Genomic DNA, 27967 nt, shown 5'->3' with positions numbered 1-27967 from the left:
GATCCAATCTCGTCGGGCAGGGACGCCCGGGCAGAGGGCGACGGGGGACACGTCCCGTCCTCGCCTCCGTCGTCATCCGTACCCGTCGTAGTCGTGTCCATGCCTGTATCATCCCCGTGGGTAGTGACCGGGGGGGGGGAAGGCAGAGAAGGCCGCAGAGGCGGGAGAAGAGGCCTAGGATGCGTCCTCCTCCTCTTAAGTGGTGGGCTCTCCAAAGGTCCTGGCTCCGGTTCCCCCGTCGGGTCTGGCTCAGGTACCTCCATCAGGGGAAGGGGCAACCTAGTCCTTATCTCCGGGCCTAAGGACTGGATGGCTGACAAAATGGCCGCCGAGGTGTCCTGCGGCGCTGGAAACGATGGGAGGGAGGGCTCTTGAGGAGCCTCGTCTGCGACACCGTCGCCCTTGTCGTCGCCCTCCTCCACGACTTGGATGAGCTCCTCTTCAGAGGTCGTGTCCGTAGCCACGAGGGCCATCAGCCCCTCCCCCATCCTTTACAACAAGGACTTTGTGGGGGTCTTCTCGATGGGCCTGAAAGACCCCTCCGCGGTGGCAGGGAGACTCTGGTACCTGAGGGCGCCTCCACTGGTGTAGCCTCCACAGGCTGAGCCAGGGCCGTGGCGACATCCTCAATCGAGGTCTTAGCAGGGTGAATTAAGGCCAACGTCACCTTCTGTACGCCTGGGGCCTTCACCTTGGGGGGAGGGTCCGAGCCTCGCTCCCCCTCTGCCGGAATCTTCGAGATCGACCGGGGCCTCGCCAGAAGCTTCGCCGGGTTCTCGGACTTCCTCTTACCCGAGCCAGAGCATTGGCTCGTGGTTGATGGCGCTGGGGAGGATGCGCCTTGCCTGGCAGCCAAGGAGCCTGACCGTTCGGCGCTCCCGGTGCCCGCGGACTCGCGGTGCTTAGCCTTTTGTTGGGCCCCCGTCGCCGAGGCACCCTCACAGGACTTAGAAGACCGCTCGGACTTCTTTTTCTTCTTCTCGCCTGGCGGACTCTTACCTTCCAGCCAGTTGGCGAGACAGAGGTGGCGATCCTTCATGGTCCGCTCCGACATGTTCCCACAAAATGCGCAGTCCTTTTCCTTGTGCGTCTTGTCCTCATGGAGGCAGTAGAGGCATAACGAATGCTCGTCGTCCTTGAAAACGTTCTGAAGCTGGCATCCAGGGCAGGTCCCGAACAGCTTCCCGGGCGTCGAGCTCCCTTTCTCCTGGGCCATGTCCGGGTAGGCCTTGGAACTTCTGGAATCCTCCAAAAGCATAGACGAAATCTTCACCCTTGAGGGGCGTAGAAACTCTGAAACGGATCCCCATTGATTGGATGTAGAAACGGTGGAGCTTGAGGCTCTATTTAACCGAAAAAATGAGAAAATCTCCTGAAAAAAGCGTGAAAACGCAGCAAAAGCTCGAGAGCAACAGCACGAGGACTCCCGACACTTGAACGTGCAGTAAAAATCTGAGGCTGGCTGCCAGGGGCGGGGCTTAGGGAGAGGGCAGTCATTGGCTGGGGGCAGTATGACCCAGAGACCAGTGATTGGTTACTACTGAGAAAGACAGATCAGAAACAAAACTGATACTGATTTTTTCTATACCGAGGATTCCCGGCCTGACGACGGGGAATATTCATGAGCATGTGAATCCATGCCAGACCCCATGCTGGAGAACTTGTCTTGGGAATCCTTAGAACATTTCTGGCAGAATTCGGTTTGTTAAAAAGAATTCCAATGCCACTAAATGCCAGTGCACTGTTACCTAGGACTGAATTAAGACCAAGAACAAATGGCACACAAAGGTTTAAAAAAAATAACATTGACAACAAAAAAGGTTAAAGAAAAAAATAACTGACAACAAGTAAAAAAGCAAACAAAAACACTGCAGATTGTGTAACCCGTCAAGATTTTAATATGAATAAATACAATTTGAATACGCTGGGTATGTACCAAACTTAATTTATTGTTCTCTCACACAAACATCTGTACAAAGAAATGCAAACCAGCAAAACAACTGCAATAATCCCTGCACGCTACGTAATGACTTTAAAATACTTTCAGTTTTACATCATAATTTTAGTAAAGTTAGCTAGCTTAAGGTTTTCATGTATTTGGTTCTCTATGGAGACTTCTTTTGAAAACAAACTTGGCATGCTTGGACTGTGAGCACAGTCCATCTATGTGAGGGGATACCCATTTTAAATTGCTAATTTGGAATGATATTTTGTAATCCTCCTTTACAGTGGATTTGCATGGTCAGTCAAAAAGAAAGAACATCCAGATAGGGTTGGCACCTGCTTCTTAATGCTAGTAACCAATCAAATTGACAAATCACTTTGAAACAATTCTTGTATTCCATGTTTCCAGCAACAAACAGAAATGGAAGCCAAGAAAACCTATGTCCCCATTACAAAGATTCTACCTTAGACCAGCGTAGGGATGGAAAGCAGATTTTCTTTTCGAAATGAAGCAACTAATGTTGTTCAACACCATCTTCTGGATTATAAAAGTAAAATCTCAGGTTTCTCTCTGTACTTGCCTGTCTCTTCCCGACAAACACTTGACTGGAAAAAGAGAACCTAGCATATTCCTGAATTTTCGGCCACCCATGACCACCGGAATCAGGAAGAGTGCCAGAATGCAAGGTGTGATAACAGTTTCAGCTTAGAAAGGGAAAGACGGCCCCTTACAAATGTGGCTGTAAGTGCCATATGCGTGAAAGATCAGGGCTTCTTTAAGTCATGTATTAAAGTACACTTGTAGGGGAAAATGGCGTCACCCTTTAATAAATAAAAATAAAATGCATTGTCCCAAAATGGGAGCCTAATCTCCTCCTGTACAAGCATTTCTAGTCAACCAAAGGTCTGTTTGAACCTTATCGTTTTCACACATTGACAACCACTCTATTGCAAAGATAATCATCTGAATAGCCCCTCAAACACAGATGTTGACGGTCTGCAGCATGTTCCAACGGTGAGAAAAAACAAAAGTAGGCAAATGGAAAGCAATCTAAACTGTCATGGCCAGTCATACCAATTCAGCAGATGGCTGGAGTGGTTTTGATTATATTTGCTGAAACTATATAATCACTTAGTATCACAAACAATGCAAACCCTCCAAAAAAGCTGTTTTTTCTTGCAATTTAACGATTTGTTTCATTTGATCATTTATCTTTTTGAATGCATTTAATTATTCTGCCTCACCCTGCCCTCCCCTGTAATTTTCTGTATAGTTTTTACGCAACTTGTAGACATTGAGTGGTCAGGATTAATTTGTAGCGCTTTAGTAAGGGACCCTTACAGCAATTCTCAGCGCACTCCCCGTAGTTTGTTTTTCTGCAATTCAACAATGAGAGCCAAACACTTGACAAAGTGTCTGCCAGTGATTATGTATTGGTCCTCCACGAAAGAGGCAACACTCAATGAAGAAGAGTGTTTCAACTAAAAATTTTAATCATAGGCTTTGGCTAGATAAACAATGGTCTTATGTATATACTGGATTTTTCTTCAATATAATATACTCTGGTATGGTTCAATAATCTAACTTTTGTGCTATAACTGAATAATACTATTCAGGTACAGGTTTAGAAAACCTGTGAACAGGAAATACAATTTAAGCCCAAGTACTTAATTATAGGGTAGAAAATAATTCATCCTGTGATCAAATGCAACATTTTGACTTTTCCTAAAGCTGGAGTTCTGTCAATATTACATAAGGCATATGAATTAAAAGAAAATATTTGACATCTAAACAAAGAGGGTAGATTTATAAAGTGTCAACACAAATGCAAACTGTGCTTATTTATCAAAAAACATGTGTGCAAAATATCTATGGGTACATTTCACAATTTGCACTATGCGCATCACTGGCCCTGAGCGAACAGGTCAATGTGCAAGGATACGCACAACAACTGTGTTTGGCAAATAAGCCAACTAAGAGGCCTTCAAAATCTACCCACCAGCGATAGATGCAAATCAAGCAGATTTATACAAAGGGGCAGTTCTTTATTTGCATACTCTGGTCCTACTCTCCCAACACACAATGGCAAATGCAGGACTCAGTCAGTCTAGAAGGGGATTAGACCCAAAAGGAACACTCCCAGTACAATTCCATTGCTGAGGTACCCTGTCCCTTGCAGCAAGTATAAGTATCCAGGTCCCAGTTTGTGGTGGGCCACTTAGGCAATTTGCACTAGGGTGTGTTCTTATTGGGCTTATGCACATGTGGGTCACCCGACTACAACTACAAACACCTAGAACGTCCGTGTAAATGTGCAACTGATACACCTTGGTTTAGAATACAGAATTCTAGGAGGAACAACTACCTCAGCCTGATAGTGAATTTAGACCAATGCCCATTTCAAGTATTACATCATTGTGTTCTCACATGGCTTATAGAAAACTGTGCATACCTCTTGTGCTAAAACTGATTTGAGCCTGGCACTAGTTTGGGAAGATCGCTAGACAGTTTGTACATTTATACAGTTTTTGCAAAAGTCCTTCACGATATACACATGTGCAAATGTACTTCTGGTATTGACACTCAAAAGGTGGCAAGTCAGCGAATATACATGAAAAGAAGTAAAAGGGATACAGGTTGCATTACAGATCTGAGACCACAGCAAACAAGTAAAATAAACAATTGAACAAATGAGGTTTCTGCCTAGAATAGTGAAGATGCAGTCTCCAAAATAGGGAAATATGCCATCTTACGCTACTCTCCATACACAAGTATTAGCAGCTTCCAAGAAATAGCACTTGACAACACGCCTGCTTTTCCATATGCAAAACATGTTGGATTAATTTGACGTCATGAGAACAACCAGTTAAAACATTAAAAACATAAAAAGAGGAAAATAAAATGTTCATTGCCAAGGGCACCAGTTTTGCAGAAAACATAGAAAGCCAATGACAAAGGTTTTTAAACTCCCATACTTGTCATTTCCATTTTAGCCAGTTTGAGCTCGAGCTTACGGGTAACCACTGAAGCTCTTAGTTTTATCAACCTGAGACTAACCATTTATATTAACATTACTAATGAAAACATCTTGCAATTGCATTTTCTTTTTTTTAAAAAGCATGTGCCATAAAAAAATAAAACAAAACTCATAAAACATTAGACAGATATAAATAGGTTTAAGTTCATAAACAAAAACAAATTTTGCATTGCATTTGACATAAGGCTATTGTCAATTGTGTTGTGCTATGGACCATGAGTCAGGTTACGTATAGAGGACTATACATTTATGCGACACCAAGGGGATGGTAATGGATATATGCACAAGTATTAACATCAATCTGTATTACATTATGTAAACATATACATCTTTTAAGGTCAGCAAACAGATCCTCTTCTCTGGCGGGAATTATTGAAGCATAGCTCGAATCTGTTTTGAAGTTGATTCATCGTTTAGGTGCTTTGTAGTAAACCTAAGTTGAAAAGAAAACCATTCTTAGCAAGTCCGTCATGCGCTTTAGGAGAAACAAGTTCAATAGTAACAAACCTTATGCTCAAAGCCATTCAGGAATTTCAGTGAATGTAAAGAGTTGGTGATCAGTCATACACGCACCCACTCACTGGAAAACGAAATCAAGCGTGGTTTCTCTTTTAACTAGTTGTTGGACTCAAGGGGTTCTCCAGCAGAGCCACTCTTTGAAAGGTCACATACCTTGTAATGTACAGAGCACCTTTCCCATGTGCCTATGCATTATTCAAAACAAATTACTTACCTCTGGTATTGTTCTGCCTCTGATTGCAAGGTAGGTTGGGAGGGAGATGAGGAAAATGTGGGAGGAGCATCCATCAGAAAGAACTTTGCCGTATGTAAATAATGTGTTCTTCTAGTGGATTGCGTCCTCCCACGGATTCCTCATCGATGGACTCCCATAGCAGCACCAGGAGGCGAGAGGAGTGAACTCTACTGGTGTCATACAAGAACATGCAGCGGGATAGCTCTACTGAAGCGGGCATCTTTACCAGATAGGGTGTCCAGGCAGTAATGTTTTGCGAAGGTGTGTAAAGAAGCCCATGTTGCAGCTTGGCAGATGTCTTGAGTAGGAACTCCCCTTTGGAGTGCCGATGTTTCAGCCAGCAACCCAATTGCGCATGGAATTTGTAAACCCTAATCAAGTTGCAAGACGTGAGAGTGCTACAGTGTGGTGGTGTCAAAGGTCAAAGTAGGACCGGGAGTTCAGTGGCCGAGAAGGGCCTGTATTCTGGCCATCCCTGTACTGTCCTGAAGGGGTTTGGCAGGGAACCGAGGTAAAGATGGAGTTGGCAATCTTCATTCTGATTTTTGAGAACACTGATAAAAGAAAATTGCCTATGGTGTTGAATTCCACTAGAGATTGTGGGGTTGGAGGTATGGGAGAAAACTGCAGCAGAATTCTACAGCTCAAAAAAGAGCTTTGTTTATTTCTGCCATGGGTTATTGCTGTATAGTTTGATGTTTCTGCAGATTATTTAATGAGGCTGTGACCGATGCTGCACATTTGAGTGATCAGATTTGGAGATTTTTCTTTTTTTTTTTTTGCCACGATCCTCAGGTCTACTAGGGTACTGACGACTAGGTAAACAGCTGCTGTTTGTGTAAGGAAGGCAAATGGGAGTTGGAGGGGTTGAGGAAGTTGCATGAGACGCTCCATGGATGGGAGAGGGCCAGTTTCATACAATGGGCAGAGCCAAGTCGTCTTGTGGATGGCAACAAGCTCACCCACGAGCCTACCTGCTCTGTGTAATGGAGTCTGTATCCTAACAGGAGCATCATAGTAAAAGGTGCAAGTAATTTCTGAAGGAACTAGAGCAGCAACAGTAGTTCACTTGGGCTTTAAATCTTTGATAATGGCAAGAGTGCCTTGTTATGTCAATTAACGCTTTGGTCTATTGTAAACACTCAAAGCTTTCTTACATTTGTATAGTGGCATTTCTAACACGCAACTATAACAAGGTCTCAAAGAACACTGGGAGAATAATCGCATTATCTGAAAAACAAAAGGAGTTTAAAGCTATAAATGTCTGCAGTTCAAGAATGGTCATCAACGTTGTTATTCAGATCTACCATAAGGGCCATCTTTGAATAGAAAATTACATTCAGTATGTAATAGTGCAGGTTGCAGGATGTTCCTCACTAGGCATCCCAAAGAGTTCAGCCAGAAATTAGGGGGCGGTGAGAAGGAGTATGAATTCAAAGGGACTCAATGTTAGCAGTCACCGAAGCAGCATGCTACAGTGAAAGATGCACCAGCATTTCCAAAGGAAGGCGTATACCGGTAGGCATGCACAGTCTTGCGGTGGGATGAAGGTGCCCCTGAAATGGCAGAAGAACAGGCAGTCGCGCTATGTCACTGACACATAAAACAAATGGGCTTGTAGTGGAAGAGAAGCTTTTAGACCCTGGGGTCCATAAGATGCCTGTGCAAGAGTTTGCACATCCAATGCGCGGTAGAGAGCTTTAGGGAAGAACATGTAAGGCTAATAGAGAATTTTGTGCGATCTTAAAGATTTGAAAGGAAGATTGATATGATTTTTCGGACTCATCTGAAGGGAAATACTAAGAACCAATACATTTCTATTAGCAAGATGGAAGTGCAAGAACGAGGATGTATATTTTTGCCACGTGTTTCAGGGTGCGGCGGCGATCAAATGGGTGAACTCCCAGCGTTATGGAGAAAATAGAGCGCCGGTTTTTATGTTTTTTGTGCGATGCCTTGCACCATTTTACCCCAGTGAGTAACAGCTGCTGAAACAAATATTTATGCCTCCTTGGCATCACAATGGGGACCCTTCATATTCCTCCTACAAACGTGATTCTGGCATCAAGGACAACATCACTTACGCTTGCAAGAAGTCATTCATCTCTACCTTTGCCAATTAAAGTCGGGTACCCCTGCTGATCCCATTTTAGCTAAACCTTTTGCATCCCTGATGCAGGTTATATCCTTGTATCTAATCTTAAAGTTTCATTATCTTCAGGCACTATCTCACCATGCCTGAAGGCAGCTACACTTGGACGATATTAAAAAAACCTCCACTGGCATCTCTCAGTACATTTCACTAATCCCTACGACAGCCAAGGTGACCAAAATTGTCATTAGCCCCATGTACAGATTTGTTTGGAGTCTACCACTTTCAGCCTGATAGGGATGTTGAAAACGTCCTGGTTGCTGCTCTTGACGGCCTATGCCTAGCTTCGGAAGTGGACAATGTTACGTTGTGTAATTGGGCATTTGCATAGCACCTTTTACCATGGGTATGATTCCCAAACGCTGTAGGTTGAACGCCCTCGGGGGCCACAGTCCAGGTCAGTGGAGGAATTAATGTAGTAAAAGGTGCTTGGGTGCACTCAGCATGTGTGGAATAAGTGGTGTGTAGCTGCATACTAGTCCTAGATGTGGTGCAGTGGTTGTGTGAGATCAGTAGAATGGGTGCAGCAAGACCAATGGACTTGGGTATCTGCATTCTTGCAGCGTTGGAGTTTTTGAATGAGACTATTTGTGCAGCTAGGACTATTTTGAGGGGTATAGCTGCGTTCTAAAGACTTGAGGTGAACTTGGAGGTGTAGAAGTACGTGTGCAGCTAGGCTGAATTAATCAAGGGATGTAGCTGCAGTATTGTGTTCTTTCATCGATGGGTGAAATGTCGATGGTTCCCCCCCGCCCCGTGGGAAAAAACATGTGATAGACATTTAACATAAAACACATTAAAAAAAACAAAATGCAAGCCATATAAATTGTGTACAGCTATTGACCCGAACAGTGGTACTATCCTATTTCAACACTTCGGTCCTCTTTCGCTATTGCTCTAGATATGCAACCTGCTGTTGCGTAAATACCATATACAGATAAAAACTGACTTAGAAACAGTGCAGAAATTAAATTACGAATAACGTACTCTAAAAATATTGGTCACAGATAGATTCATCCGTGGTAATTTCTCTGCATGTCATGATACAACTACCAAGGTTTCTTTAAAAAGTCCACACAGTGGCATCTTGCAGAGGAATGGACTCTCCAAGATGTAGTAAAAGCTGCCACGGGTAATATTCCAAGTCTAAAACGTATATACAATGATCACTCTAAGGGCAGAGTCACAATGTCCAAATCAGCCTTGAAACAATACTGCATTCTAAACTCGAAATATTCTGGACCATATTTTAGATCTGCAGCATTCACTAATATATTCTTGCAGGCTCTCTGATTCATACTTATTTAAAGCTGCTTCATTTCCTGAGTGGTCAGAACCCGAGGATTTTCTCAAAGGTCAGGTCTATCTAAATTCAGGAGGATTGCTTCAACATGGGCACACCATTTCAAGTTCTTTCTTCCATTTGAGCCCATGATATGAGCTAAGCCTTAACAATACTTTTCCAGACCCTTTGTACTCCATGCCCGAAGCCAATATAATACAGGTTTAAAGGATACTAGGGTTGCTACTGATATATAGTGGAGCTCTAAGTGGAGCAATGTAGAGGGATCACTAGCTGGAAGAAGCAGTAGTTTAAAAAAAAAAATAATTCACAAGAGTTTAGCTTATCGAGTTTGGCACGGTTTAGTGCGGCTGGCGAGACTGGTTTGCAAAGCAAATCCAGTGCTGGGGAAATGGTCCCACTAACATGTTTGTAAGAAAAAAACAAAAAAAAAAAAAAAACAAAAAAAAAAAAAAAAAAAAAAAGACAGTACTACACTACTAATACTTCTCCAATGTGACCACAGATATGCTGGGTGAGGTTGAGTGCCCAAATACATTCACTGATAGGTGTGATTAGCAAATAAGTGCTAGACGGCCCCCCAGTATTTAGTTCTGCTCTTAGATTTCCAGATGAGTAGGATTAGCAAGCATGTGCATTCCTTGGACTGATGGCAAAGTGCATAATTACATGGCATTGATCAAGCACATGAGTGCCATTAGTGCTGGGGTTACTAGTCTAGCACATTCGGTCCAGATTACTGGAGATGGATATCTCCAGGCCTCAGAGCATACAGTATTCCTGAGGATGAAGGTAATGAATCAATTCAGTCATGGACATGGGTGCTACTACGATTCAGGGTTCGAGTTTGGGGCAAAGGCTCCAGGTAATTGGGGTAGATATCATCTGGCCTGAGAGTCTATGAAAAGGGTCCGCATTGAGCGGGATACCGAAGCCAATTGTTGGTCGTGGAGATAAATTGAGTGTTCACAGCATTCCCTCATGTGTTTTTAGGTCAAGAGCCACGTTTTGAGTGCCTTCCAGAAAGCCATGTAATCTTCGCTGTGTCATATGTAGGGAGGTACCACGTTCCACAAAGGCGGTGCCAGGGTTGAGAAAGCAGACCCTCGGATCCTGGCAGAGTTGCAGGTGGGACCACTAGGAGGGCAGTGCTTGACCTTAAGGTGTGAGTTGATTGGTAAGGCGTATTATCTTGTAGGAATTTGGGGCCTGCTTTGTGCACCACTGGGTGGGTAATGCATAGGAATTTGAAGGTGGGCCTGTGCCCAATGGGAAGCCAGTCTAGGGTGTGGAGAGCAGGTGAGATGTGGTCCCTTTGTCCCAATGCAAGAAGCAGCCTGGCAGCTCCATGTTTTGCACTCTTTGGAGTTTGTTTAGCTGGTAGGCCAATGCACCCAGGTGGAAGGAGTTCGCACCATCAAGTCTGGACATGGCAATGGACATAATAGCAGCCAGTCTATTGGGGTAGGCAAGGTAAGGGAAGATGCGTTTGAGGAGCCTAAGGTGGAAAGGACAGGATTTGGATGCATTGTTGATGTAGTGGGACAGTGTTAGGTCTGAATCTGTTGTGCAGCCGACATTTTTGACTTCGACAGTGGAGGAAGCCGAGCGAGTGGGGGAGAGGGGGAGCGGCGCTAGGAGGCAGTGTGAGGGTGGCCAGGGAGTCTGGTTCGGGAAATGGAGCAGTTTTGCTGCATACCATGATCTCCATTTTACCTGCGTTCAGAAGGGGAAGGTTAGTCGTCATCCAGTGGTCAATGTCTGCAAGACACGCTGCTAGATCAGGGCGAGGGTAGGTAGTTGATTTAGGAATTCTCAAGATGATTTGTGTCTCATCTGCATAGTTATCGTAGATGAGGTTGTGTGAGCGGATGATCCTGGGCAGGGGGTGAAGTAAAGGTGGCAGGGGGGGTGTGGCCAGTGAGCAAGAAATGGAGACCTGATTCCCAGTTGCTCCCGTGGCCGCCCGAAATATCCTGCTGATATCCTGTGATTTGGGAAGTTGATTCCAGCAAAAAAGATATTTTCGTGCAGCGGAACCCAGTGGCTGTACACGACAGAGATGTGCATCGAAACCGCGGTGTGAGGAGAAATATATCGGCGCCGAAAAATAAAGTGGGACCTCCGACGGCAAACAAAATGGCCGCCGCGCATGAAGCGCGCTAAAACACAGCGAAGGCCGGGAGGAACCCACCCATAATCCCAACCTGCTGAACCAGCCCTCGCTCTAAAAAAAACCCCGGCTGGTGACATCTACCGGGACCACCCACAGACAAGAAGCCTGGACCTGGATGCCCGCCGCGCCGACCCAAGCGTAGGATACACCCCAGGGGCTGGCGAACAGAAAATCCCTGGAGGACAGCCTGCGGCCCAGAGAAGACCCCTGCGCGACGGCCTGTGACTGGCTGGCCGCTGTGAGGGCAGACCCCCCGCATACCAACGCGGCGGTTGAAACTTCCAGGGAGGAACAACGTAGCGCGACACCCCCCAGCGACAGGACCCCCTAGACTAGCAGCACAGTCAAAGCGGGTGACCGGAGGTGAGATGACCTGAGATACACGGCCGGGAAACGACCAAGGCCGATAGACCCCCAACACTGAGCAGGCAGCTCTCTTTCCCCACAATCTTTTATAACTGGAACCCTGCGCCGAACTCTGCGCAACAACCACAACTTCTTCCGAGCCCTGGGGAGGCTAGAACTGCAGTCACGCACACTGCAACACGGAAGTAACACAGCAGGGGCAACGCGGCCACAAGTCCACCTTTGGTCCCCTCACTTACCCCCTGTAGGACTCCATATCATGGGCAAGGAAAAAAACAAGAGAAACACGACGCAAAGCACCATGGATCAATATGCCACAAGCAAACAGACAGCACCAAACGGGGAGGATCCGGGGATGACCCCCCCTCCAATGGAAGAACCCCTGTCCCTAAAGGACGTGATCACTGCAATCGCCACTTCGCGCTCCTCAATGGAGCAAAAAATGGACACTATTTCCACCGAGGTTTCGTTCCTTCGCCACAACCTCCAAAAACTCTCATCCTGAATGGGAGAAGCGGAGCAGCGAATATCTAGCGTGGAGGACGACCTGGGTGTTGTGCACCAGCAGCTCACACAAACACTGAACCGCCTGAAAACCCTGGAAGCCCGAGTGGAGGAGGGAGAGGGCAGGTCCCGACGCAATAACATTCGCATTTTAGGCCTGCCGGAGCGCACAGAGGGCCCCAGCATGGAACTCTTCCTGGAGGAATGGCTGGCAGATCTCTTCGCGCAGAAAACCTTCTCGAACTTTTTCTCGGTGGAACGTGCACATTGTGTGCCCAAGGGTCCTCCAACCCCGGGGGCGCCCCCAAGGACAGTCATCGCGAACATTCTTAATTACCGCGACAGACGCCATCCTACAGATGGCCAGAACACAAGGGACGGTGGTGTATAATGGATCCAGGATTGCCTTCTTCCCGGACTACACCCGAGAAGTTCAGAAGGCCAGACAGTCCTTTGAACACTTGAAAAGAAAACTTCACTCTATGAATGTGAAATATGGGCTGCTGTTCCCGGCACAGCTGAAGATCCAACATGAGTGCAAAACAGTCCACTTCACTGATCCACAGGAGGCATGGAGATGGGTGGAGACCCACATCGAAGGAGATTGGACCAGGGCCGATCGAGATCGCAGGGGAAGACCAAGACGGAGACCAGGGGAGGAAAGACTCGCCCGGCAACCGATACTCGAGAATCAGAATGATGAATGAGATCCATCAGAATGGAGGCCCCAATCCCTAGCAACAGAGACATTGGCTAAACGAAACAACGGATGGAAATATCAAAAAGAGCACACTGACAGACTACCTTCCAGGCAGGCACCCGCGACAAACACCTTGTTTGGACTGTTCCCAGAAAAGGGTCACCACCGCCTACGCACGAAGGACCGAACGCAGTATATGTATCCATAATCAACGCACCATGCCATCGGCAAACGCCACCATATCCCCCCTCCCCCGACTCCAGACACTTGACCCAAGGAGGAGTAGTAAGTCGGTGGGGAAGCAATAACAGTTTATAGCAAGTTGATATGGCGACATAGTTCTTTAGCGCCAGTAGAGTTTGGGCGACAGATACTTCATGTTGGGGAGGGGGGATGGGGAGTTATTATATATGTTAGGAATTTTCAGGGAAGGTACCCAACCCTAATTTTCATCACAAGACCGCAAAACATATCATGCCCAACACCCACGATCCCACCAGGCATGACCACGGTACTCTCAGTCATACATATCACACATGCATCTGGCACAACAATTTGAATCCCTAGACAGAAATGGCTACACAACATAATGGCTTCACAGGGGGAGACGCGCATGTCCCAATGAGATACAGAACGTCACAGATCTCTAAAGATCCTCACATGGAATGTAAATGGCATGGGCTCAAGCATCAAGCGTCGGCTTATAATGCAATTCCTAAACAGGCGCTGCCCTGACATTGCTCTCCTTACGGAGGCACACCTAGCGGGCTCGACCTGCCTATTCTTCCGCAGGACTATCGACTAGCTTATCACGCGGGGTACACGATGGGCTCCCGAGGTGTCCTGATCCTTCTACATAAATGGCTCCCCTTTGCACCGGCGGCAGTGGAACTAGACTCCAGCGGCCGCTTCGTGCTACTCAGAGGCACACTGTGGGGGGAGGTGGTGGCTATTCTGGCGATATACTCCCCTCCGGGGTTGGGGGAGGCTCTCCTGAGGGATATCACGGCATTGATGGCGCAACAGCCTGATCTATGGATCCTTGTGGGGGAGGGGGGGGGTGGGGGAGTCTTTAATGATGTTATGTGTAATACACGGGACCGGACCCACATACGGAACCGGAACCCAAATAAACCCACACGGCTAGCAACCTTCGCATCAGCTCTAGGCCTACGTGACCTATGAAGAGACTTCCACCCCACAGAGCAGGGCTTCTCCTTTCAATCGGGAGCCCACGCGTCCCTGTCCAGGCTGGATTACTTTTTCCTTCCGACTCCCGAAGCGTATAGGGTAAAAGCGGCAGAATTCCTTCCCCGCGGCATATCTGACCATTCTCCCCTGGAGATACTGCTCCAGACAGAGGGACCCCTGCCTCCCAAGACTTGGCGGATAAATAACTATTATTTAGGCCTTCCAGAATTTGTGGAGCACATTACCGAAAAATCCAACTAATTCTTTGAAATTAACACGGGTTTGGTAGAGGATCCGGTGATATTATGGGAAGCCCATAAGGTGGTTCTTAGAGGGGAAATAACGGCCTGGACGTGTAATAAAAGGAGGCAACACCATAGGAAAGTTGTGGAAGCAGAGGAAGCCGTAAGGGAATGGGCGAACAGATAAGTCGCTAACTCCACTCCTGACGCCCACCACTCCCTCGCGAAGGCCAGAGCAACCCTGCACAACACAGCACTAGATAATGCAAAGCAAGCGCACAGGGAGTCAAGGACCAGAATCTATGAACACGGCGATAAAGCCGGCAAACTACTGGCCTGACTGGAATGTCGGGAGGAGGGGCACACATGTCAGGCAGATCATAGTAGAACCCAGTGGACTAGCCCAAACAGACACGGAAATAGCAGAGGCCTTCGCTAGTTTCTATGCCGCACTCTACACCGCCCCTACTTCGCCGGTAGATCCGTCCCTTCTGGACAAGATCGTGCTCCTGCACCTCTCGGAGCAGCAGACAACATATCTGGACAGGGAACTGGACGAGGCCGAAATCATGGAGGCCATGTCACAGCTACAATCCGGGAAGACACCAGGCCCAAACGGCTTCCCGGCCGAGACCTGGTGGAAGCTGGGCAGCAACCAGATGGCAGCCCCCCTCCGGGACTTGTTCCTGGCGGCCAGAGGACAGGGCACCCTTCCATTGGACCTACGAAAGGCCAACATTGTGGTCATTCCCAAACAAGGAAAGCCCCCTGACCGGTGCACATCATACAGGCCTAGATTGCTTATTAACAGCGAAGCAAAGATCTTGGCCAAAGCACTGGCCAACAGACTTCAACAGGTTATACCCTCACTGGTGCATCCGGACCAGTGCGGCTTTATGCCGCAAAGATCGACCAGAATGAACCTACGCAGGTTGCATCTACTCCTGGAAAAAGCCCCTAGCATCGACAGGCCACTTGCTCTCTTAGCAATTGACTTTGAGAAAGCGTTTGACTCGGTGGTGTGGGAAAGCCTGTGGGCAACAATGAGGCGCATGGGCATTGGCGAGACCTTTCTCAACTGGGTTCAACTGCTGTACGTGGCGCCAATGGCTGCAGTAAGGGTAAATGGCTGGACCTCTAGGACCTTCCCACTGGGCAGAGGCACCCGACAGGGCTGTCCTCTAGCCCCCCCTTCTATTCGCCCTAGCGATTGAACCACTTGCCCAATGGCTCCGACAGGTCACCACATGGTCGGGCTTTTGCTTGCCAGACGGGAGGACAGGGTATCCCTGTATGCAGATGATCTGCTACTCTATCTCAGCAACCCAGACCACGCGTGCCCAATCGTTACCCAAATGCTGACGACTTTTGGGGAATTCAGTGGACTCAGAGTTAACTGGGGGAAATCAATCTTGTTCCCAGTGAAGGGTGACGACCTGGCAATCCCCAGGGGCATGCCATATCGGGTGGATAGAGGAGGCTTCCGCTATCTGGGCATATTGGTCTCAGTGACTGTCTCGGAATACGTAGCGCATAACCTGCACCCACTAATCTACCGCTTTGCCGGGGATGTACAGCACTGGATGCTCCTTCCTCTCACTCTCATGGGCAGATCGGCTCTCTTCAAAATGATGGTGCTCCCTCGCTTCCTTTATGTACTCCAGAATGCCCCACTAGCCATACCAAACGTGGAATTTAATTGGGTAGAACGCCTAGTCAGGAAACGGATATGGAAGGGCGGGCAGCCCTGAATAGCATGGACCACGTTGCAACGATCCATCTGGGAAGGGGGCATAGGACTTCCACACCTCAGGTCCTACTACTGGGCCTGTCAACTAAACGTGGTCAATGACCTCCTTCATGGAGACCCCGAACAACCACACAGAGCGGAGGAGCCCATAATCCAAGGCACCCCACCACTGGAAACGCCATACCAGACCCTAACCAGACCAGACCCTCCGCACAAACAATGTCTACCCATATTGCGATGATCTCGAGGCAGGCATACACCCACATAGGCTGGGGGAACAGGATCACTATGGCATAACCATGGATTGAATGAGGTACAGAAGCTGATTGCATGGACCTGGTGGGTGGAGGCGGGAATAACCACAATAGGAGACATTATTGCGGATGGTTCCATCCTTCCATTCGAAACCCTGCAGCAGAGGTTCGGAATATCTGACACAGAACATTACCACTACCTGCAATTGACTCACGCCATTAACGCACATGGGCAAGAGCTCGACGACATACCAGATTACACACCTCTGGAACGCAACTTACTACCACAACACATCCCCGAAAAAGTCACCACCATTCTATACAAGGCGATTAACGCGTTTGCCACTCCGGATCTGGTCAGTCTTAAAACTAAATGGGAGGGAGACATGGGGCCCATTGAACCATAGGACTGGATCCAAATATTGATGCACCCACGCGAAATCGAAATAGACTCCAGAATAAGACTGGTACAATTTAAGATACTTCACAGGGTGTACTACCCCCGAGGGGCCCTATTTGACTGGGGGAGGGTGTAGGACCCTAATTGTCTGAAATGTCAGAGGGAGGAGGGCACTTTCATCCACCTCCTCTGGGAAGGTCCTAAAATCAAATCCTTCTGGGCACAATGTTGTCAACTGTTAACGAGAACCCTGGGGTTCACAATAATCCCACAACCTGCTATAATGTTACTAGGGGCCCCAGATGAGGATATTTCGGATAAATGGGAGGGTATCTTTGTCTCCAACGCAATGGGCCTGATAAAACGAGATATAGCACAGAAATGGGGTCCCCGGAAAGCCCATCAGTGGCCCAATGGTCAAATGAAATGGACATATGTGCAGCGACACAGCATAGAATCTATACAGTACGGGGATGCCCAGCAAAAGCCAGCAAGATCTGCAGAAAGTGGGAAAACCAAGTGGTATAGACCTCGCCGGTAAAAAAGGAAAAGAAACAGACATAACTATACGGGACATGGTGAGGAATGCAGATTCCGAAAGTAAAGTGCAAAGCGGCAAGACAGGAACGGAGTGATGAACCAACCTGAGAGTTGGGGGAGGGGAGGTGGGGATTTGTTGATGTTTTGTATGTATGTTTAAAAAAAAATAAAAATTGTGTTATAACAAAAAAAAAAAGTCAAGGTGGAAGAGAAGGGGAGCGAGGCAGGCGCCTTGGGGTACTCCAGTATTTACTGGGCGTCCAGAGGAGAGAAAAAGGAGGAGATGGGCGGTTTTCTGTCTATTAGTGAGGAATGAGGCGATCCAGGCGAGTGCTGAATCTAGTATTCCTAAGGAGTGCAGTCTGTCAAGGAGGAGCATGTGGTTAATGGTGTCAAATGTTGCCGAGAGGTCCAGAAGAGTAGGCGCTCGACATACTTCAGAGTCTGCTGTGACTTTTGAGATCATTCAAGATTGAGCTCAGCTGTTCCGTGGTGCGGACGGAAACCTGATTGCGCGGGTCTAGGAGACTGTTAGATTCAATGAAACCATTGAGCTGTGAGTATTCAGTGCGGTCGATGAGTTTTGCCAGTAATGGGGTGTTGGAGATCAGCATGTAGTTGATTTGCTGGAGAGGGTCAAAGAAGCTTATTTTAAGCAGAGGTTTGACATGTGCAGTTTTGAAGGATTCTGGGAAGTTGCCAGAGGTGAGGGAGATGTTAAGAATGGACCACGCCAGTTCTCCTGCACAGGTAGTGGTGAAGATTTTTTTGAGGAGAGAGGCGGGACAAAGGTCGAGCCGGAGGGTTGGCTGACGTACAGTAGTTTCATAAACTCCACACTCAAGGTAGGGTTGAAAGAGCAGGAGGAACTAGTTACTTACCTGTAACTATTGTTCTTCAGCATTGGTCTGGCAGGGATTCACATGCTCAGGAATATTCCCCGTCCTCCGGTTGGGAATCCTCGGTAACAGAAAACAGCCTCACTGTATTTCTCCTCTAAACCAACCACTTACTCTGGGTCGTACGGACCCCAGCAAATGACTGCCCTCTCCCTAAGCCCCTCTGGCAGCCATCTTCAGATTTGGAAAGCATGTACAGTGACAGTATGACCAATTAGAGCCGCAGAGGGGTAGGAGGGAGGGTTCGCATGTGAATCCATGCAAGACCCATGCTGGAGAATAGTTAGAGGTAAGTAACTTGTTCCTTCTCCAGCATGGGGTCTGGCATGGATTCACATGCTCATGAAAAAGGAATGCATAGCAGTACCACATTACACAGCCACGGGAAGAGGCAAGGCTCAACAGAAGCAAAGCCCTTACCTCTGGAACGGAGTCGCCTCAAGTGAACAGGTTGCGTAGCACTGCTTGGCCGACCCTGGATTTTTCTCTGGAATCCCTATCGACACAGTAGCACCTTGTGAAGGTGTGCGTATACCTCCACACAGCAGCCCTGCAGATGTCCAGCAGGGGCACACCAGACAGGAACGCCATCGTAGCAGCGATTGCTCTGTTGGAATGGGCTGTCAGACGGACGGGCAGCCGTCGGTTGGCCAACCGATGAGTGTGATACAGCCTGAGAACCACCTGGAGATGGAAGCCTTGGACAAGGCCTTCCCATGGTCCACAGGACCAAAGTTTACAAACAGTTGTGACGTCTTCCGAAAACTCTTTGTACGTCCCACATAGAACTTCAGAGCACGAGCAACATCCAGCGAGTGCAAGGCCCTTTCAGCCGGTGACAAAGGCTTCGGAAAAAACACAGGTAATACCAAAGGCTCATTGAGGTGTGCGTCCGTAGCACCACCTTCGATTACTGGATCTCACCCACCCTCCTGGCAGAGGTGATGGCCACAAGGAACGCCCTTTTTCACAAGAGGAACGAGGGGCCTGATGCATAGGCTCGAAGGGAGCTCCCATGAGTCTCGTCAGTACCATGTTGATCTCTCACGCCGACGGAGGAGCATTCATCGGGGGAAAAGATCGAAACAGTCCTGTGCGGACGGTGGGACCAAAGAGAAGATCTTCCATGAGACCCAGTGTAGCGGAAGATAGCCTCCAGATGCACCTTGATAGAAGCGTGGCCAAGGACAAGTACGGAAGAATCTGCTGGCCCGTGGCCCTCAGATGGGTGATCTTCTACGACGGCACCATGTAGCGAAACACTTCCACTTGTGATCATAGCATTTAAGATGCAGGTCTGGCCTTGGCAAGCACCTCCCTGCAGTCTGCCGGCAACTTGTATCCTCCAAACTCTCGGGCTGCAGGAGCCAATCCTGGGTCGTGATGCACAATTGTGTCTCCTTCTCTGGTGAGCAAATCCGCAACCACTGCCCGCTTGACCGGAGGCGACGATGACAGGCTGAGAAGGTCCGGGTACCAAATTACCAAATCTGCCTCTGCCACGCCATGGCAACGAGTATAATCCTGCATTGGCACTGTGAGTTGACTGATGACTCGCAATAGGAGGCGCAACGTGGATTATAATAACGAACTGGACCAATAGATCGAGGATTACAATATACTCTTACTCAAACTATTTTTTACATTACATACTCTATTTTACGTATAAAAGAGCTTGTATGGGACACCGCCCAGAATGTCTACTTCCTCCAACAATTATGTATTGGAGGCGAGTATGATATAACAAAGAAAGTCACTTATAACACATTGGGCCTCATTACGACCCAGGAGGTAAGTTACCGCCTGGGCCGTGACTTTACCACCATGGCGTAAACTAAGTTTACGCCATGGTGGTTGGCAGACTTACCGCCCCATTCCGACCTTGGCGGGGCGGTAAGTCCCCAATCCCCATTTACCCTTCCCCATTCCCATTTTTGCCCCATAGGGCATAATGGGAGTGGGGAAGGCGTTAATTACGCCACCGTAAATTACGGTGGCGTAATTAACTCCATGGTCCCTTAGCGCCATGGATTTTAACACCTGCTAAAAGCAGGTGTTAAATCCGCCATGGCGCTAAGGGACCTCGTACTCAGGCGGTAAGGGGCGGCGATGTTTACGGCGCCGTAAACCCCTTACCGCCTGAGTTGTAATGAGGGCCATTGTGTCAACTAAATAAACGATGACAAGTATGTAAATGGATGATAGGTTTTACTATTATATTTTTATAGATGCTGTCTCTCACTCCATCTACTTTGAAGCAAGGCATATTTGGTACATTGCTTTTGTACTGATGAAGGTTGTATCAATACAAGGGCGAGGGATGTTACGCCCTGCATAATCGACCGAAACACGTTCGACTTGACTATGTTCTGTGGCATACACAGATACACACTTGTATTGAGGAAAGGGTGCAAAAACATTGTGTTAATTGTGGTAGATGGTCATATTTGCAATACTATATCTATTTAGTCAGATTCAGGTATGAATGTATGAGTGTATGTTTGATGGGCAATTGAATGTGAGCATCATTTATACGTACAATAGGCTTTGTAATGTAATTGTTGTAATAAAATAAAATCATTGTTTGAGTAAATAATTTAGTAACAGTATACTGTCATCGTCAATCTATTGGTCCAGTTTGTTATTATATTGCCTGTATTCTCACTTGGAGGACCATAGATTATTTTCAGGTACCCTTTATTTTATAAATGGAGAGGCAACGTGGGAAACGCGTACAGAAACGGGCCTTCCTACAGAAAGGAGAACGTGTCCCCCATGCTCCTCGACTGGTGGAAGCTGCTGGCAAATTTCTGGCATTTGGAGTTTGCCACTGTCGCAAACAGGGCCTGCCCCACTAGAAGATGCGGCCCACATGGTCCTCCCGAAGTTCCCACTCATGACAGGAGCGCAACTCCCTGTTGAGGGAGTTTGCAATGGTGTTCTTGACTGCCGCCAGTTGAAAGGGGATGAGGAAAACCTCTTGTCCGATGGCCCAGTGCCGCAAGTTCTGCGCCTCTTTGGAGAGCGCTGGAGATCGGGTGCTGTACTGCTTCAGGATGTAGAAGATTGTGGTGGTGTGGTCCGTGAAGATCCTCACTGCCTTTCCCTTCAGGGACAGAAGAAATTATTGAGCGGGCCCAGCATACTGCCTGCAGCTCCAGGATACTGATGTGGAGATCCTTCTCCTCCAGCAGCCACAGGCCTCTGGCGTGCAGACGTCCGGTGTGGGCTCCCCAGTCATCCAGGGAAGCGTCCGTGGTGACCGTCTTAGTATGGGGGATTTTGAAACCCTGTGCCCTGGGTGACGTTTGAGTGAATGCCTCACCAACTCGCAGCCCGACAGAACTCATCGAGCGGGATCTTGTCTGCAATGCTTCCAGACACTTGTATCCAACTCCTGAATAGGACACATCCGCAACCTGCACAATCAGATAAGGTAGATGCACAACAACGTCATACTGAGCAGAGACTGGATGGTCTGCACAGTGGCCGTCTTCAGGGACAACAGCTGTTGCACCTTGCCCAGCATGGCAGCTATCCTCTCTTCCGAGGGAGACGCTAGGCAGAAGACCGTGTTGAGCCTGGCTCCCAGGAACAGAGCGTTCTGCTATGATGTCAAGCAGGACTTTGGATAATTGACGGAGAATCCCAGATCCGCCAGCAGCTGGACGGTCGTCTGTGTGTTTGACGGCTTGCTCTTTCTAATTGGCCCGGATGAGCCAGTCGTCTTGGTACGGGTACACGTGTATCCCTCGTAGATGTAGATGGGCCGCCACTGGCGCCGGGTACTTCATAAACACCTTGGGAGCTGACTTTCGGCCTAAAGGGAGGGCCTTCAACTGGTAGTGTCTTCCTTGCAACACAAAGCGTAGGAACTTCAGTGCTTCCTGTGAATAGGGACGTGGAAGTAAGTGTCCTCTAGATCCAAAGACGCCCAGAAGTCTCCTTCCTCCAGTTGGCCGAGCACATGCTGCAACGTGACCATCGTGAATTTTGGGGACTTACTTGTCGAGACGGCTGCAGGTCTCGAATGGGCCTCAGCCCCAATCTTGTTGTCTAAGAAGTATCTGAAGTAGACTCTGGGCCCCAAAGCCATCTTGGAACTAGCACTATTTCCCCCTATTTTTAACATGGCCAGTACCTCCTGCAGGAGCTGAGGATGCACTGCTCCTGCCGGGTCACTGGAGGAATCTGGATACTTGCTGAAATTCCCGCATATGTCCGTGGGCAGAGCATCCAGCACCCATCTGTCGGTGGAGATTTTATCCCACTCTGACGAATACCGTCAGCCGGCCTCACATCGGGGTGTATGGGTGGGGGCGCGGCATCCTGGTCAGTTCAGTTTTGTTTTGGCACTTGCATTCCAGCTTGGGGTCGACGACGGACCGACCGCCTCCACTGAAAGCCTTGGAACAGCCTCTGTACGCCTCCTGGATCGTGGACCGGGAGGGCCGATGTTATGACGAGGAGCCTCCACCAAAACCTTTGGTGGATCTGCTTGAATTCCGCCGGAGGCGCGAAAGGAAGAGGTACCCAGGGCACGAGCTGTGTCCGTCTTGATAGCCTGCAAGAACTCGTAGACTATCTTCCCAAAGAGATTATCCACAAATGGCATGTCCAGTATCTTCGTCTGGACCTCATGGTGGAAATTGGCGGCCTTCAGCCAGCCTCGACGACGGAGGCAGACACTGTTCCCCATCTTCCAGAAACCGGTGTCAGCGATGTCCAGGGCCACCGTGATGGCATGGTCCAAAGCCACTTCACCTTACCGGAGGAGTGCGATCGCCTCCACCCGCTTGTCGGGTAGGAACTCCAGAATTGGGGCCAGCTTGTACCACAGGTCCCCGTCATACCTGGACAGGATCGCCAATGCGTTGGCTGCCTTGATGGTTGACGCTGTGGAGTAGATGACCTTCCTCCCCATGGCGTCCAACTCCTTTGCCTCACTGTCGGGACGGACAGAACAATGATGGGTTAGACTATTTCTTCCTCGCAGTTGCCTAGACCACAGAGTCCGGCGATGGTTGCCACTGTAGGCACTTGGGTGTGGACTCTGGCACCCAGTACATTTTCTCCAGCGTACCCTGCTTGGCCGGGGACGAGCAAGGATTCTTGATATGATATGGCATTATAACTATGCACAAGTGTTTCTTCCGGAGGGCTAGGCCTTCCCCACACAAGTCACACAGGAGGCGAACTGCCATGATGGTATTTCTCTTGACCTTGCACCTCTGGTATAGGATGCCCTCCTTCTTGGTCTCTTCAGTCAGTTGGAAAAGCTTGGAAGCTCTGGCAACCATGGCATGAAACGACTCCACCTCATCCGGTGGGGACGCCCTCAGTTGCAGCAACCTGCCTGCCGTGACCATGTCGTCGCTGTGTCCATCCCTGTGTCCGGATCCATCAGGGTGGAGGGCACCTGGCATGGGGGAGGAGGTTGATGCGGGGTGTTGAATGGCATTTCTTTTTAGCCGAAGGCAGATGGAGATGTTGATCGTGCCCTGCCCATCAAGGGACCCGCTTGCGCGGCAACCCAGTTGGATATTGAATTGCAGCGCTTGGTCTTGTTTTGTCCACGGGTGGAGCGCCCTCAAAGGACTTGGAAGCCCGCTCTTCGGACTGGCCGGTCCTGGATGAGGCATGACCCTGCTTGGGGCACGGGGCAGAGGCCTTGGTGCTTAGCCATGTCACCAGTCTACTGTGTCGATCCTTCATTGTTCTCTTGGAGCAGTAAGGGCAGATCTCTCCATCTCATTTTTGTGATCCAGGTGAAGGCAAAGGCATTGAAGGTGTTTGTCCTCCACAAACACGTTCCACAGTCCGCATCTGGTGCAGACCTCGAAAAGGTGGTGCAGACCTCGAAAAGGGTGCTTCCTTCTTCTCAGTCATGGTCAGAGGTGCGGAGTAGGCTGATGGCCTTTCTGGAAACTTTGATGAAAACTTGACGATCCTTGCCCTTGAGGGGCATTGAAATTCACTGACAAATGGATTGCCATTTGTCGGTAGGTGGAAAGAAGATCACACAGGCTCCTTTTTGACCAAAATTATAACTTTCTGAAGAAAAAGCATGACAACCATAGAATAGTTCACAGACCAAACTCGAGGCCCCCCCAACACTTGAAAGTGCAGTAAAAATCTGAAGATGGCTGCCAGAAGAGGGGCTTAGGGAAAGGGCAGTCATTGGCTGGGGGCAGAATGACCCAGAGTACAGTGATTGGTTTAGAGGAGAAATACAATTTGTAAGTGTAAATGAAAGTGAAACTTTTACTGAGGATTCCTGGCCTGACAATGGGGAATATTCATGAGCATGTGAATCCATGCCAGACCCCATGCTAGAGAAGGAAGAGTTCTCAGTGTGGTAGGAGGGTGGGGAAGGGGAAAGAGGAAGGACGGTTGGATCTGGAAGAGCAGGTGTAGGGCAGGTGGACAGGATGGAGAGTTTGGCATTGAGGGTGGCTGTCCTGGTCTAGGGCTGTTTTGTGGAAGTGTTCAGACAGGGAGTTGCAGAGCGTTTGTGAGGAGACTGTCGGGGCTGAGGTGTAGGGCGGGTTCAGGAATTCTGTGATAATCCTGTGGAGCTCAGTTCAGGATCCTTTCATTATACCATTTTATTTTTTGTCCTTTCGGATCTCCGATTTGTAATTTCTGTGGTGGTGGGCGAGTACTGCATTTGCTTTGCGGGATTCTGGAAGCTCGCCATTTGTGCTCAAGGGAGTGGTTAGGCGTTTTTAGAGTCTTCATGTGGGGGGTGAACCAGTTGGGGGTAGGTCTTTTGCGTGAGGGAGCGGACTTAGAATGAGGGAGACGCTAAGCCAAGAATCAAAGCGCTCAATGGGTAAGGGTCTAGCTGTGGTCGGGTGTGAGGGTGCTTAGCAGCACCTCTACCAGGTCCGGTAGTACCTTGACCTTGTTTCAGCACTGCGATGTAGGGGGGGTAGAGGAGCCGGGGAGCCTGTAGGCAAGTAGGAAGCTGTGTGAGAGAGTAGGCAAGAGAGTGACTAGGAGAGATTCGCAGTTAGCTGTGCTGGGTTGTGTTTCAGTGGAGATCGAGATGTGAGGTTTGTGGGGGATGGCTAATCTGCCTCCTCTGGAAGGTCTGTTGTGGGCTATGAGAGTAGTCGGGTGGAAATACTTTGTGATGTGCAATGTGATGGTGCAAATAACAGGTTAATCACCGTAGTGACCACCTTACTCCAAGTCCATAGTCCCCTTTCCTCCATACCTATGGGACATACCTCCGCCCTGTGGGACGGGATCAGAGCGCTTTGTGAAAGCACCCAAAAATGTCAAAAAATGTTTGTCCTTCCTCTCTTTCTACGCCGAGCCCGGCACGCGCCCGTAACCCCACCCATCTCGGCTCCGCCCCTTGCATTGCCCATCAGTCCTTTTCTAATGCCAGGTCAAAGACCTTTTAGCAATAACAGAGGAACCTTATTAGAGGGGGCGGCGGGCGGACGTATGGAGGAAAGGGGACTATGGACTAGGAGTAAGGTGGTCACTACGGTGAGTAACCCGGTTATACTCCTATGTCCTGTCCCCTTTCCTCCATACTTATGGGAGATTCCCAAGCACTCCTTACAGGAACAGTGGATGGATGGAAAAAACCCTTACTGAAACAGGTTCTTTAGCACAGCCTGACCAAACTGGGCATCAGCTCTTGAACTCAGGTCTAGACCATGTTTACAAAAAGCCGATGGGGAGGCCCAAATAGCTACCTTTGCGATGGTCTCCCAAGGGACATATTTCTGAAAGGCAACTGCGGCTGCCTTGCCCCGCACCAGGTGTGCATGAATACCTTTAGGAGGCTTCAGCCCTTGAACGCTCTAAGACTCTAATGCAGGCCACGATCCATCGGGAGATGGTCGCCTTAGAGGCCTGCTTACCTTGTGTATTACCAAAGGTGACCAACAGTTGAGAAGAGCTCCTAAGTTCAGAACTTAAGAGCCCTTCTAACATCCAAACAGTGTAGAAACCTTTCCGCCTCTGAGGCGGGGTCCGGGAAAAAGACCGGCAAGGAAAAGCCAAGAAGGGATGTTCCACCGACAAAGATTGGGAGTTCACTCACGCCCCTTGCCGAAGTGACGGCCACCAAAAAGGACACCTTCCATGAGAGGTGCTTGATGTCCACCGTGACCATTGGTTCGAAAGGCTTATGGCACAACGCCGTCAGAACCACATTTAGATCCCACGCCGGGTGCGGACTGCGAATCGGCGGATAAAGGCGCGTCAAGCCTGCAAAATGTCTCTTAACCACTGGATTAGTTAACAGAACATTGGTCCGTAGATAGGTAGGCGGAAACCGCCGACAGATAAGTTCTACATGACAAAACGTGGACTCCCGACTCTGCTAGGTGGGATACAAAGGTCAGTACCATGTTAACTGTAGCCCGCCTTGGGTCCATCTGCTTGTCTAAACACCAATGACAGAACCTAAGCCATTTGCTTTTGTACTGGGACCTAGTCAAAGGTTTTCTGGCTGCCTGGATAATGCGCATGTTATCCGCGGACAGGCCAAGATGTTCTAAAGACCTGAACTCCGGCACCAAGCCGTCAAGCTGAGTGATTGTGGGAGGGGTGCCACAGTTGTTGTTCCCCCTGGTGAAGAAGATCGGGGGTCACCGGTAACCTGATCGGCAGATACACTGACAGGTGTTGAAGTTCTGAGACCAAAACCTGGCTGGCCACCACGGGAGAACAGTTCACCGAGTTCTTCAATTGCAAATCGTCCGATGAACTAGAGGCAGAGGAGAGTAGGCATAAACCCACATGTTGTGCCTTGGAATTTCGAGAGTATCCCCCAGAGAGTAGGCTCCCAGTCCATTTCTGGAGGCATACAGAGGAAGCTTCTTGTTTGCCGCCATAGTGAATAGGTCCACTTCCGGTGTGCCCCAGCACAGGAAAATCCATGAGAGGACATCCGCCTTCAGTTCCCACTCGTAGCTGACTATCGTCCGCCGACCGAGGGCATCTGCCCTGACATTCAGCTGGCCCGGAATGTGTACTGCAAGTAGCCAAACACCATGCTGAACGGCCCACTCCCAAATCTGGATGGACAGTTCCACGAGCGGGGGAGTCTTGGTGCCCCTCCTTGCTTGTTGATGTAAAACATCGACACTGCATTGTCCGTGCGAACCCGGACCACCTTGTTGGCTATGAACAGTCTGAACGCCTTGAGCACTAGGAAGATCGCCAGGAGCTCAATATTTAAGTGGAGGAGCTTGTCCTGAGGTGAGCAAAGATCCGAGACCTGAAGAAGATCCAACGTCGCACCCCACCCCAGAAGGGAGGAGTCCGTTGTGACCGTTACCGTCAGGGCTTGATCCTGAAACCCCGCCCCCACCGATAGGTTGTTGAGACTACCACCAGTCCAGGTCCGCTCTCATGGAAGCTGGAATCATTATCAACTTGGAGTCTGGATCCACAGCCTGAAGCCAAGAACTCTGAAGAGCCATCCGAGGCCGCCTCATCTTGAGGCGAGCAAGAGGAAGCGCCAAAACGCATGAGGCCCAAAAGCCGACCGACATGCTCTACGACTGCGCAAACATCTGACACGTGGCCAACAGATCCGCCATTCTGTCCCCAGTCAGGTACACTCTGCAGTCGATCGTTTTCCAGCGAAAACCCAGGAAGATCAAGTCCTGAGAGACCGTCATGGAAGATTTCTGCCAGTTCACTGACAGCCCGAGGTGGAACAGGAGCTGGAGGAGAGACTGCAGATTGGAGGCAGCTTTCAGCAGACAAGGGCTGCGCAAGA

The 27967-nt window shown here is 49.0% G+C and overlaps 1 protein-coding gene across 5 annotated transcripts in view; it reads right to left on the bottom strand.

The window, feature by feature from the left end:
* Window positions 1-1929: 1929 nt before the first annotated feature.
* Window positions 1930-27967, bottom strand: part of CYRIA (CYFIP related Rac1 interactor A) — a 440426-nt gene continuing 414388 nt past the window's right edge. For 4 of the 5 annotated variants that reach the window (XM_069605934.1, XM_069605930.1, XM_069605935.1 and 1 more), the window contains one exon: window positions 1930-5415. In XM_069605934.1, coding sequence (XP_069462035.1) covers window positions 5352-5415 — 64 coding nt within the window. In that variant the 3' untranslated portion in view covers window positions 1930-5351. The remainder of the gene's footprint in view (window positions 5416-27967) is intronic. The other variant, XM_069605932.1, reaches the window with a different exon arrangement.

This window comes from Ambystoma mexicanum, chromosome 4p (genome assembly GCF_040938575.1).
Source record: "Ambystoma mexicanum isolate Mex_15411 chromosome 4p, UKY_AmexF1_1, whole genome shotgun sequence".
NCBI classification, from domain to species: domain Eukaryota; kingdom Metazoa; phylum Chordata; class Amphibia; order Caudata; family Ambystomatidae; genus Ambystoma; species Ambystoma mexicanum.
Note: the sequence above shows the minus strand (reverse complement) of the source record. Positions and strands in the feature narration are given on the sequence as shown.